At 45.9% G+C, this 12,320-nt stretch overlaps 1 protein-coding gene across 3 annotated transcripts in view; it reads right to left on the reverse strand.

Annotated features, from left to right (window-relative positions):
• Window positions 1-221: 221 nt before the first annotated feature.
• The window catches only part of ADRA1A (adrenoceptor alpha 1A), a 60,740-nt gene continuing 48,641 nt past the window's right edge, over window positions 222-12,320 (reverse strand). For all 3 annotated transcript variants that reach the window (XM_081843318.1, XM_081843319.1, XM_081843317.1), the window contains exon 3: window positions 222-2,995. In XM_081843318.1, the coding sequence (XP_081699444.1) occupies window positions 2,472-2,995 (524 nt within the window). In that variant the 3' untranslated portion in view covers window positions 222-2,471. The remainder of the gene's footprint in view (window positions 2,996-12,320) is intronic.

The following is a 12,320-nucleotide window of genomic DNA, read 5'->3' on the forward strand; positions in this document are numbered from 1 at the left end:
GGGTTTTTGCAGGGAATGCAGTGAGACAAACAGAAAACTGCTCAGACCCATGCCTAGAAACATGAGACAAGTGGAAGACCTCTTGGACTCATGCTTTCTAGGCACAGGACAAGCAGAAATGTGGACAAACTCTGAATCTTACTAAATCACTGTTTCATGCACTTTCACTTCTGTTTCCTTGAGATGTCTCCAAATAACCATGTTCTCCAATCTCCAGCACATGATTTAAACAGATCGAATCTTTGATGTTGACTTGTGGCAAAGGCTGCCTTAAACCCTAGTCTTATCAATGGTTCAACAAGTATCCCCATAATGAATAACCCACATCATATGGATCTGAACCTCTCTTTCATTGGTGCCTTAGTAAATCCTGCTGCCCCAGAATTCTGCAAGTGAGAATTACAAAAGGCTGCCTTGCAGTGCAGTGCTGGCTAGTGCCCATTTGGACTGGTAGGGTGGAAGGCAGGGAGGCCAATGGTACACGGAGCCAGAACAATGAAAGGCAGAGCCAACTAATTCTGGTTTTGTCTCAATCTTCCTTCCTGCTGACTTCTGCAGGGCCTAAAGAGGAGAGACCTAACAGCACAGGCCTCCCCTCGGGGTGGTTGGATGTAAGAGGGGCTGGGTGAGGGCAGTGCCCCATTTGCCCTAATGGACCAGTGTTGCGGTGCAACCTTGTAATATGAATCTCCACAGTTTCCAATTATTTCACATTGCACGTGTACCCTAAGTGAGTGTGTATGACAACAATAATGGTTGGAAATCCCAAAAGGAAGCAAAAAGGGATTGAAGGACCTAAAGAGGAGAGACCTGAGGTAGGCTATTGAAGGAACAGGTGTGGCCCCTGGGATGGGATGGAGTCAAACAAATACAAAGGAAAGGCAACTGGTGTTGATGAAGGGGCTGGGAATTGCTCCACAAACTCAGAGGGCAGTTTCTTGGCATCATTATTATGACAAAGGTACATTCTTTTGCTACAGAATATTTTCCACCATTACATGCTGCACTTCAGCACTACAAGGCAGGCAACAAAGAGGAACACAGAGAAGGTGAAGTTTCAAAATGATACACAGAGATTTTTGCAAACGCTTTCGGAATAAGGAAATGGTCCCAATGAGAGGGAGAGGGAATAAGACCCACTTCACATCTGCACCAAATTGTGGGAGCTGCTTCTCTTTGATGATGTCCTATGAGTGAATATTATAACTACTTGCCCAGAACTAATCATATGGATTAGTCCACTTGATTAGCACCCCAGAAGGAGGGAGCGTACTGGTTTGTTATCATAGACCCCCATATGATTTCCTTGCCTATGTGGTTGTAGTGTTTTCCCCTCCCACATTTTGACCACATGGGATGAAGGAGCCGTTCTCAGCAAGTCTGCCATTCATATGAAGGGTACACAAGCTTCTGAACAGTTGTTGACAAGTGCAGAATCAGGGCCAGTTCTGAGCTGTGTACTCCCTATTGCAAAGGTGGGAAAGCCCCCCCCCCCCGCATCCTCGAGGGCTGCATTTCTCTATGGACAACCTTCCAGTGGCCACATGCCAGTAGTGGGCAGGGCCAGAGGCAAAAGTGGAGGGAGCAATGGCTGTGCCTTGTCTTTGTGCAGTAGATTATATTCCAGACATACAAATGTCAGAGGTCTCCTGTCCCCAGACCTCTCCATCCAGGCAAGCAAGAGGCATTATCACAGTTCAATCACATATTCTAGCCTGGCAAAAACAATTAAGGGATGTATGGAGGAGGGCCAACTAGAGGCCGGGTGAAGGGATGTACCACAGGAAGAGCCCAAAGGCTGGTTGGAGAGGCCTAGGGGGTTGCATTCTGATCCTGGGACTGAAGTCCCCCACCCTTACTCTTTTGGTGTCTTTTAAGCTATATGGTCCAAAGTTTCACAGGACTGGAATCAACAAAAAGAAAGGAGTCAAGTTAAAAGACTATCACATTTCTCCAATTAACTCATGGTTCCGCCTTGTCAAATTCCCCCTTTAGGTGTATGAAGTTACTCCACGACATAGAAGTGGAGAGCCAGAAAGAAGTTTCTGTGTTGAAACCAATAACAGATATTCATAGATTTCAATTGTAGGACACGCCACAACACTTTCCTCCACCCCACCCCCCAAAGTTAAGAGCGCAATGGCTAAACAATTGTAAATAAAACTAACTGAACCTCAGAGCCTTGAAAATAGCAAGGAAATAATAGCAGAATCGCTTGAAGAAGTCCAGCCTCAAGTGGTCCCATTTCTGAACCCCACAGATTTCAATGGGATTCAAATCACCTTGCCTGAGATTCCCTCAATAACTTGGATTCAGTTGAAGCTCACGTGCTTTGTTCTACGTTGGTATCATTCCCTTGCTGGCATTCTCCCTTCTGTATTACCCCATTAAAAGCAGTCCCCTCCTTAGGCTGCCCATATTGAAGTACTGCATGTAAACCTCTTCTGGTCCCACCGGAATGATGGATGCCTTTAAATATCCTCTCCGTTATCGCTGACAGAGACAGTGTGTATTTTAATGGTGGGCACTTTCTGGTCCTTTGCCATGTTTTCCCCTGATGTTCTTGCACAGCAGCACACCTGCAGGAAACCTTTGCTCTTGACTTTGGCTGTCACACAGCTGGCCTTGTCCCTGGAGGCTGTGCTCTTGGTGGACACACTTTGCATGGCCGAGAAGAGTTTCCACTCGCAGACACCGTCCGATTTGGAAATCTTATAGAAGGTTTCTCCAGAGCCGACAGGGATGCGGACAACGTCTTTTGGAGCTTCGGCAACGTGGTTGCTTGCATGATTGAGGTTGAAGCTAAGGGAATATTTGTTGGCTGAGTACCTCCGTGGTGGGAGGCACTGGGCCCTTAGAACATTCTGGAATGCCTTTTTAAACTCTTGACTTGAACAAGGGTAGATGATGGGGTTGATGCAGCTGTTCAGATATCCCAGCCAAAATGCGATTTTAAAAATTGTCTCTGAGGGCTTGCTCTCGGGAAAGAAAGAACCTGGAATTGAAAATATATGAACCATTACTGGAAATAATAGAAGCACGATTCCTGATTATCAACTAGTTAAGAAAAAAAGTGATGGCAGGGGATAAAGTTTTTGATTGTGCCCACCAGCACCACATTATTCAATTACGTCTCTGGAGATCAAGATGGCTAAAGTTCAGCTTCTAAGTCCTGTTTATTTCACTGTGGGAGACTGAAGCACATGCATAACTCTCTCACTAAAATGCTCTGCAGGGTGGGGTGGGGTGGGGAACAAAAATGGTGGGTCAAGGAGGGTCAGTTGGGGAGGGGGAGTGAGACTGCATGGGTGAGGCAGCAGAAACACAAACACAGGGGCAGCTACAGGGCAGAAGAGAGACGGACACACACTCAGACACAGATACCCATCCACTCATCACATAATCCCATATTGCGAAGGGATGAGTGGATGGGGGGAAGGCGTCCCACTCCCAGAAGTACCTGTTCAGGTAATGAGTGTGCTGCAACCCACTGATGTGGTGCTGGCACTCACCCTTCCTCTGGTGGGAAATGTTCTGTGTGGTGGCTGAGGGACACCAAACAAGTGGGGGACAATGAAGGTCAGCTGCGGGGGGGGGGATTAAGAACTATGGGGGGGCAGAAACACATATGGCAAAGGGGCAGCATAGCCTCCAACATTACTCAGATGAAATGGGAGGAATGAGAAATGTTGGCGGGTACTATTGGAGGGTACATTGCTGGTACTAGGCACACACATTTCACAGAGACTAAATCCACAAATCTTGGTTACAGCTGGTGGTTAAGTCTGGAAAAAGGTAACCATGAGCCAATGCTCATACAATGTTCAAATCCAGCTATGGCTTAGCTCAGCATGGTGCAGTAGCAGAATAGCTAAGGAGCAGTGAAGCAGCTGTGATCTCCTTCCTAGGAGGCCGCACACTTGCACATCCACACTAAAACATGTTTTGACTTACTGTGACATGCAAACCAGGCAGCTGATTGGCACCTGCTCCCAAGGGATCAGACACAGGACATTTCTGGGCTACCTGCAGAGGCCGGGGACTGAACCTGAGACCTTCTGCATGGAAAGCAAATTCTTTTCCACTGAGTTACAGTTCTTGTCTTCCCCAAATAAATTTCTGGTGAGTCTGAGTGTTTAACCTAGCTGATGTATTCTGGATCAGTCAAAGTTTTATAAGGCAGATCCATGCATTATTTACTTAGCTACTCATTTCTTCAATTACTTCTTGCCTTCCCTCTCATGCCTTGTGGGATAGAACTATCCACAGAAATAAATAAAAACAGCCTTAAGGTGGCTTACAATAAAATGATTAAAACTAGAATGAAATATAAATGCACTAATGAACAAACAGTGGAAGTCACATACATATTCAGTAACCTGGCAGCTGAAAAAGACAACTAATGCAAATAAAAAAGCTATTAAAATCAAGGTTGATGGACTATATGGAATTGACGGAAAGGACTGGCAGAATCCAAAACCAGGGAGAGGAGTTGATGGAAGAAGATTGAAAGACTTAAAGTTTATATATAGAAATATTGCAAAATTAATGAGTGATAGAAAATTGGTGGATTGATATTTTATGGATTTAGCAGAAATGTTATAAGGAGTTAAGTATTTTAGTTTTAACGTTAAAATAAGGTTAAAAAAATTTTTTTATGTAATAACTGACTGTTAATTGGTGAAAGGAGGAAAAGTAAAGCCACATTAACTAAGACAATTTACAGGACAAAAATTTTAAAAGAGGGAAAGGACTTGCTGAAATAGATAATCGACCTAGAATACAAAAAAGGGAGATGTGAGGAGGTCAAGAAAATAAGTTAATGAAAGAATAGTAATGAGGAGATCTGATGTATTTTTCTTTGTGTTTTTGTTTTTGTTTAATGGGTTTTATTTCTCTGTTTTCTTTCTTTTTTTACATTGTGATGTGTTGTTTTGTTTTTGTTTTTGTTTAATGTTTAATGTGGTATGTTTATTTTTTCTTTTTGTAATGGTTGAAACTTTAATAAATATTATTTTTTTAAAAAGCTATTAAAATCAGATAATTTAAACAAATTGACTATCATAAACAACCCATCAAAGGCTCCAAAGAACAGGACACGCAATAGCTCAGTTGCAGGGGTGGCAGAGTCCCCTGTTTGAAATCCTAGAGAGCTGATTTCAGTCAGTGTACACAATACTGAGATAGATGGACCCATAATCTGAAACTGATAAGGCAGTTTCCTTCTTTCTCATGCACCTGGAAAAAACAAAAGTGATGGTGCCAGAGCATGTATAACTGGCAAAACTCATCTCTTTCCAGGAGGGAATGCAGCAGACATAGGACATCCCAGCTTCATGCCTTCTTCCCCAGCTCTCACAATGCCTGCACTCAACAACACATCATGGGTTTCCTCATCTCTGGCTGCCATTGGTGGGGGCAGGAAAGCACATGGCATAATTATGTCCTCAAATGGTACACTACAGGGTCAAGGGAGTGAACTCAGTATAGGGGGTGCCCAAAGCATCTCCCATTCATTTGTCTGCCATTTAGGATGGCCACACGGAGAACCCTTTATCTGAAAGAGATGCTTTAAAGCAGGTGGGGCTAATCCTTTTCAGGCAAAGGGCTACATTAATTCCTGGTCAACCTGCCAGGCTTTGCATGTCAAACTGGGCATGGGGCAAGTATAAAAGTGGGTGTGGCCAAATAGTAATAATGGGTATGACCTTTTTTAAAAAAAGAAAATGTCATCTGGGGTTTGGTTGGCTGGCACTCTCTCACACACAACTTTTGGCATAATGGCATCACAGCAGAGGACCCATAGGAGCAGTCTATTAAAACAAACTCCCCCCCTTAAAAACGGCAAATTTGGAGGGCACAAAAATAATTATTGGGGGCCCAGTTGTATCCTTCGACTGTGATAATGTCTCATAGAATCATAGAATCATAGAGTTGGAAGAGACCACAAGGGCCATCGAGTCCAACCCCCTGCCAAGCAGGAAACACCATCAGAGCACTCCTGACATATGGTTGTCAAGCCTCTGCTTAAAGACCTCCAAAGAAGGAGACTCCACCACACTCCTTGGCAGCAAATTCCACTGTCGAACAGCTCTTACTGTCAGGAAGTTCTTCCTAATGTTTAGGTGGAATCTTTTTTCTTGTAGTTTGGAACCATTGCTCCGTGTCCGCTTCTCTGGAGCAGCAGAAAACAACCTTTCTCCCTCCTCTATGTGACATCCTTTTATATATTTGAACATGGCTATCATATCACCCCTTAACCTCCTCTTCTCCAGGCTAAACATGCCCAGCTCCCTTAGCCGTTCTCCTCATGCTTGCCTGAATGGAAGATGGAAGGAGCTGTGTGCCGAAACCTGTGCCTTTTTGCATGGAACGTCATGCAACTGTAGAAAAGTGAGAGTCACATCCATTGATCTGCCTGCCATTGCTCTAGCCCTGCCAACCACTGACATGGGGCTCCCAGAAGGTTCCCCATGAGGGGATGCTGCCCTCAGGCTGAAAAAGAAAGTGCTCAGGGCTGGCGTCAGAGATGGGCATGGCTGGGCACCTGTCAAAACCCCACACCCTAGCAGGGGGGAAGGTACCACCACCACCAGACCCCTCAATCTGTTTCTTTCCCCACCAGCTCATCTGTGTTGAGCTGCATATCTGTCCACCTTGTATATTTTGTTTACTTTTTACTAGTCATCCATTCCAAGATAGGAAGCAGAAATCTTTTCAAGCTCTGCTGCCTGGAAGCCTTTGAGGTGGAAATCACAGGGATCAAACATAGGACCTTCTCTGTGCAAAGCATGCTGCATCCCACTGAGCTATGCCCCCCTCTTTCCACATTGCCATTGTCTCTGCTTGACTCTGCTGTTAGCGCTCCAAGGCAGTTTGTAATTTCAGCTGTGATTGAATTGCGAGCTTTTCTCCCACCAAAGTAATTAAAACGGGAAGAGCAAAGTGGCTCAAAGCCAAAACAGACTTCTGATTTCTGCAGCTAAAGTCAGGCACAGACGAGTCATAGTTAGAAGTAAAATAACTTCAGTGAGAAATGTTTTTTCAGAGTGCTCACAATGCAAGAACGAGCAAGCAGCTTCTTCCACCCTTAATAACTTAGAGTTCAACCAGAATATAGCAAGCAAATGAATGGGAATGTATGCATGCACAGGGCCACAGTCTACTCAGAGTAGACCCATTAAAATTAATGAACATAAACCAGCCATGTCAATTAATTTCAGTGGGCCTACTCGGAGTAGGATTAGCATGGGATACAACCCCATTCTTTTTTATTGTGCCTCTGCAGAGGTTGAAAAGCATTTTGAACACTGTGCATCTTTCAGCAAAGAATACACCTTTGGGTTAAAACAGATGCAGAACTGAGCTGTACCAAATGTTCTCCTATTTTATTTTTTAGGCAACTAATGCAGGGTTGTTTGTTGCCATTGTTTTCTGATCTGCTACAATTTTTATTCCTCACACAGTGTTTTCACCTTCCAAGATTATTTGCTTGGCTGATACTGGCCAATTTGGGTGCAAGCAGTAATCAGGAAGATATCATGTTGCTACAATATAGTTTGGGTATATGGCAAGCCTGCATTTAAATGTTTGTGGCACCCTGGGCAGGTTGTTGTGGCAGCTTCCATCTTCTCTTGGGGTGTAGGTCTCGAGAGGATATGGGGATGCAAACAGCCCCACTCAGCTCTTCAGAACTGCAGCACTTATGCTGTCTCCTGGCCTCCTCCACCTTGCCATGAATGGGCAATGTAAGATAAATGTTGTAAGCATTGGGGTGGCACAGAGACCTCAGCAGCTGGGGTGGTGGAAAGGACAGGGACCTGCAAGTTCCGGCTCTGAAACATCTGTAAACTGCTTGTTGGGGTGGGGGAACTCTGGCAATTTTTGCAGCCAGAAAGGCAGGTGAGGTAGAGGCTGTGGGAGCAACGGGATGGAGGGAGCTCGCACTAACATTGCCGGAACCTCCTTTTCCCCTGCTCCTCATTCCTGGCTCCCCAAAAGCACAGATGAGAATAGACTCCAGTCCGAGCAGTGAAGAAGGAAGCGCCTTCTGTCTACACCCTTGAGAGCTTGCTCATTTTCTGCAAATAGCACCGCAAATCAGAAGTGATGGGCAGTTTTATCCAGCCCTACTCCGCACCCCCAATCTATCTCATAAAGCACCCAGTCGCCTCTATGGTGCTGGGCCACATGCACGTATCGATGTCTTGAGTCTGGGGTCCAAATCAGCATCTCTGGCCCTGGATAACACATTTAATATCTTGGACTCATTTAATACCTTGGATTTGACTCCCTCTGATCCTAGGCTGTTGTTAGTAGATGAATTATTGGAGCCTAGCAGTGAATTGGAGGTGAGGCTAAGACAGGGGAGCTCAGTTGGCATGTCCCAGTGCCATGATGTGCCAAACTTGATAGAGCTCTTCCCCTGGCAGTCAGTCAGCTGCTCCTTCCAACATGGAGAGATGCTGCCAGTGACAGAGGGGGAGTGGGTCCCAACTCAATGTTCACAGGTTGATATAGAAACTACTCCCAAGGACTCAAATCTCAAGGGGGCCCACCCAGAACACCATGATGCTGCCCAGAATTTGAGGCCAAAAGTCATCATACACAATTGGTCAGCTCAAAACTTTAGAGGAGCACTGAGGTCTGAGACTGAAATAATCCAGGACATTCAAGATATTATGGGGGCACATCTGAAATTATATAATGACCTGTGTTGTGATTGGGTGGATGTACTGTATACAAGGAGATGTGGGTGGCACTGTGGGTTAAACCAGAAAGCCTAGGACTTGCCGATCAGAAGGTTGGCGGTTCAAATCCCCGCGATGGTGTGAGCTCCCATTGCTCGGTCCCTGCTCCTGCCAACTTAGCAGTTCGAAAGCATGTCAAAGTGCAAGTAGATAAATAGGTACCACTCCGGCAGGAAGGTAAAGGGCGTTTCCGTGCGCTGCTCTGGTTTGCCAGAAGCGGCTTAGTCATGCTGGCCACATGACCTGGAAGCTGTACGCCGGCTCCCTTGGCCAATAAAGTGAGATGAGCGCCGCAACCCCAGAGTCGGCCACGACTAGACCTAATGGTCAGGGGTCCCTTTACCTTTACCTTTACTGTATACAAGCAGTGAGGCAGCACTGAGTTGATTTTTCATGATTTTGAGTCTCAAGATTCTGGTCCCTAATATATTTGTTGGCAAACAGAGATCTTCCTTCTGAGCTGAAAGGGTATCAAACAGAGCTTGGCAACAGACAGAGGAACAGAAGGCCCCCAATATCGAATGGAAGTTGGGGCCCGAGACCCAGGCCCAGAAATGGAGGTCAAAGCAGCAAAGGGAGGGGGCAATGGACAGCTGAGATCCCAGCGTTTGTCACCTTCTCAAATAACACTCAGACACAACCTAAGAAACCCACAGAGCCCAGGAGGTTTTCATCTAGGGAAGGGGAACTGACACTTGCTTGGTGCCATAATAGATTCACAGCTAAAACTTGGTATTCTCAAGATGTAAAGCTGGTGACATGGACAGGCGTAGTGATGCTGGCACTATGGGGAGAGCGCCAGAGAGCTCCCAGTATTGACTTAGCAGACACCAGAAAGATTGTAATATCCCCACAGGGAATTTGGCAAGATGGGACAATAAGAAAAGCAAAGGCTTTATGACTCATACAAAGTGATGGATAGTGGCTTTGTAGAATATCTTAAGCAGTTTCATGTAATTTGCCTGCAGGAGACTCGGGTGGAAGAGATGACAATGCAAGGATATGCTATCTACTCCCAGCCAGCTATTAGAGTTAATAGCAAGGGAAGAAGAAGGGGTTGATTGACTCTGAGTGTCTTGACAAGTCTAAATGTGATGGCAGAGGAAATAGTATCTCTCTCCCCAGAGTTCCAAGTGGTCCAGCTGTCCAGTGAAAATGGGTTTAAAATACTGTGTGCCAATGTTTATATACCAGTTAAAGGCTCCGTCCACCCTGGGAGCAACATATGGGCTTTGTTAGATGCCCAGTTAGAGAAATTGCATAACCAATCACATTTGGCTACATGCTGACATCACTATGGGCAAACTTAGCAACTGACACCTGGCTGAGAATGATAACACAATGCTACTTAACGCATCAGATTTGACTACATGTTAGCTTCACTTAGGCAAATTGTGGTGTACATTAGGAGAAACAGGATAGCTCAGTTGGTAGAGTGTGAGACTCTTAATCTCAGGATTGTGAGGTTGAGCTCCATGTTGGGCAAAAAGATTGCAGGGAGTTGGACTAGATGACACTCATGTGGCCCCTTCCAAATCTACAATTCTATGATTCTGTGAAATAATGTAAATTCAGAGTGAAAGCTATTGTTACAGTAACAGAATACTTTTGAAATTATAACTCCCCTCCTTCCCCAAAACATTCCCAAAAGATAGGGCCCAAATCCATCAGTCCTTGAAATACTTTAGCTGAATTCTATGCATGAAATCATATGTTCTCTTTGGTATTCTGCCAAAGCTGGCAGAACAAAGTGGTAAAGCTTTCCCTGGACTGTACCATTTCAGGCTGCACATGAGATTTGGATGTCCCTTCATAAAAACAGCAAATAGCTGCTTGTACATTGACAGCTAGCATGTCAGGCAAAAGTGTTTTTTATGATGTGCTATTTTTATATGGACATTTGAGCACGCTTACACCTATGCACTAATCTGCAGCCTAGAGTAGCAGATTTCTGGAAAACATTTGTCACTTAATTCTTTTCATGGTATAATCTGGCCTTGACATCTGGGTGCTTTGTGAACCCAAAGGGGAATGAAAAGGCTGTTCTCTTATGCAGAGTTGACCAACTCCTGTGGTCAGCCCTGTGGCCTGACTGTGAGTAATGTTTGAACTGCAAGTCCGACTGGGAAATTCTAGAGCATGAGCAAGACTAATTTGATATGGGTCCTAATCAGATTTCAGTGAGTCAGAGGAATGCAGTCTGAGACTAGGAGAAGTTCCCATCTTCCTTAGTGGTGGGTTTTCAGCAATGTATCAGAAATTCTGTCTTAGTGGTCAGAGGCAGACTGGAAGGTGATGCTCCTCTTCAAAGAGCTGTGCTTGACAGTGGGGATCACCGACTGTTAGGAATGTTGGAGAGGAAAATGGAAATGGCAGCTGAAATTGCCAGTGTTCACTTATTTGTCCCATCTCTGGAAGAGAACTCAGTCTAGTGAATACAATAGGTATTCATCATTACTGTTGTGTGCCGTCCACAAATGATGTGTGGATTGCACCTCCTTTGCATTGAAATGAATGGGGTGGAATAATGTAATGTCTAGAAGGGCCCCTGGCTATCTTGTGTATGTTTTATATAATTCTTAATGAAATATATGTTTCAATGCATGCACAGTTCTGAAATATGGCTTGCCATGAATACAGCATTTCCAAGTGTCAGAGTCACCCGTGGTCCCAGCTCACAAGAGACCAAAGTCCAGTCCGGCTTATGTACAAAAGCTTTTATTGAAGAACATTCTTAGCTTTACATCCGAGCTCCGTGACTCTACGTCTGCTACGCTTAGACCGCTGAAGTCCCCTCTGAGTCAGTCCCGCCTCTACACCAGTTTAAGAGGCTTGTACTGGTCCACCTCTTCCTCTCCTTCCTTTTCCGCAGGGTCTTTCTGCCCCCCTGTGTTCTCTCCCTTCGGGACTCTCCAGAGGCTGAATCCTCTGCCGCCTCCTCCCCCCTCCTTCGCGCTTTGGGACCAGGCTCCTCCCCAGGACTCTCTTCACTTCCGCGCGCCTCCCATTTTGAACTTGGCGCGCGTACGTTGCTTCTGACCTTCCCTCCGACAGTTACACTGCTCTCGGTACTACTCTCCGCCCCTTCCGGCAGGACGTCTTGCCCCGATCTCCTTCCCCTCTCTGCTTCCTGTTCTGCTCCTTCTGACACACTGGTCACTCCACCCCCTTCACTCCGTTCCGGCGGAGAAGCCGGTCCCGATCTCCAACTCCCCCTGGGGGTTCCCCCTTCGTTCCCCTGCTCCTGACTGCTTCCCCCTCTAGCTCCCCTTGGCTTGACCAGGGGGGCTCCCTTTTGGGAGTCCTCCGATTCACTGGACGGACTCATGGACAATCTTGGGTCATTGTCGTCCTCTTCCTCGTCACCCTGGAATCCTTCCCCCTCGCTCTCTGTCTCCTCCCTCATCTGCGCCTCTCTCCCTGAACCCCTGACATCCATCCCCCCCTTGAAGCCCCCCCTTCCCCCCTCCCGCCCTTCGGGGGCAGGTTGTGGGAGCTGCAGCTCCTCGGAGGTAGATGCAGGATACAGTTCGTTTACTTCAATGTCCTCTGCTAGCAGCTCGGTGTATG

Source organism: Podarcis erhardii, assembly GCF_964252035.2.
Source record: "Podarcis erhardii genome assembly, chromosome: 16".
Taxonomy (NCBI): Eukaryota; Metazoa; Chordata; class Lepidosauria; order Squamata; family Lacertidae; genus Podarcis; species Podarcis erhardii.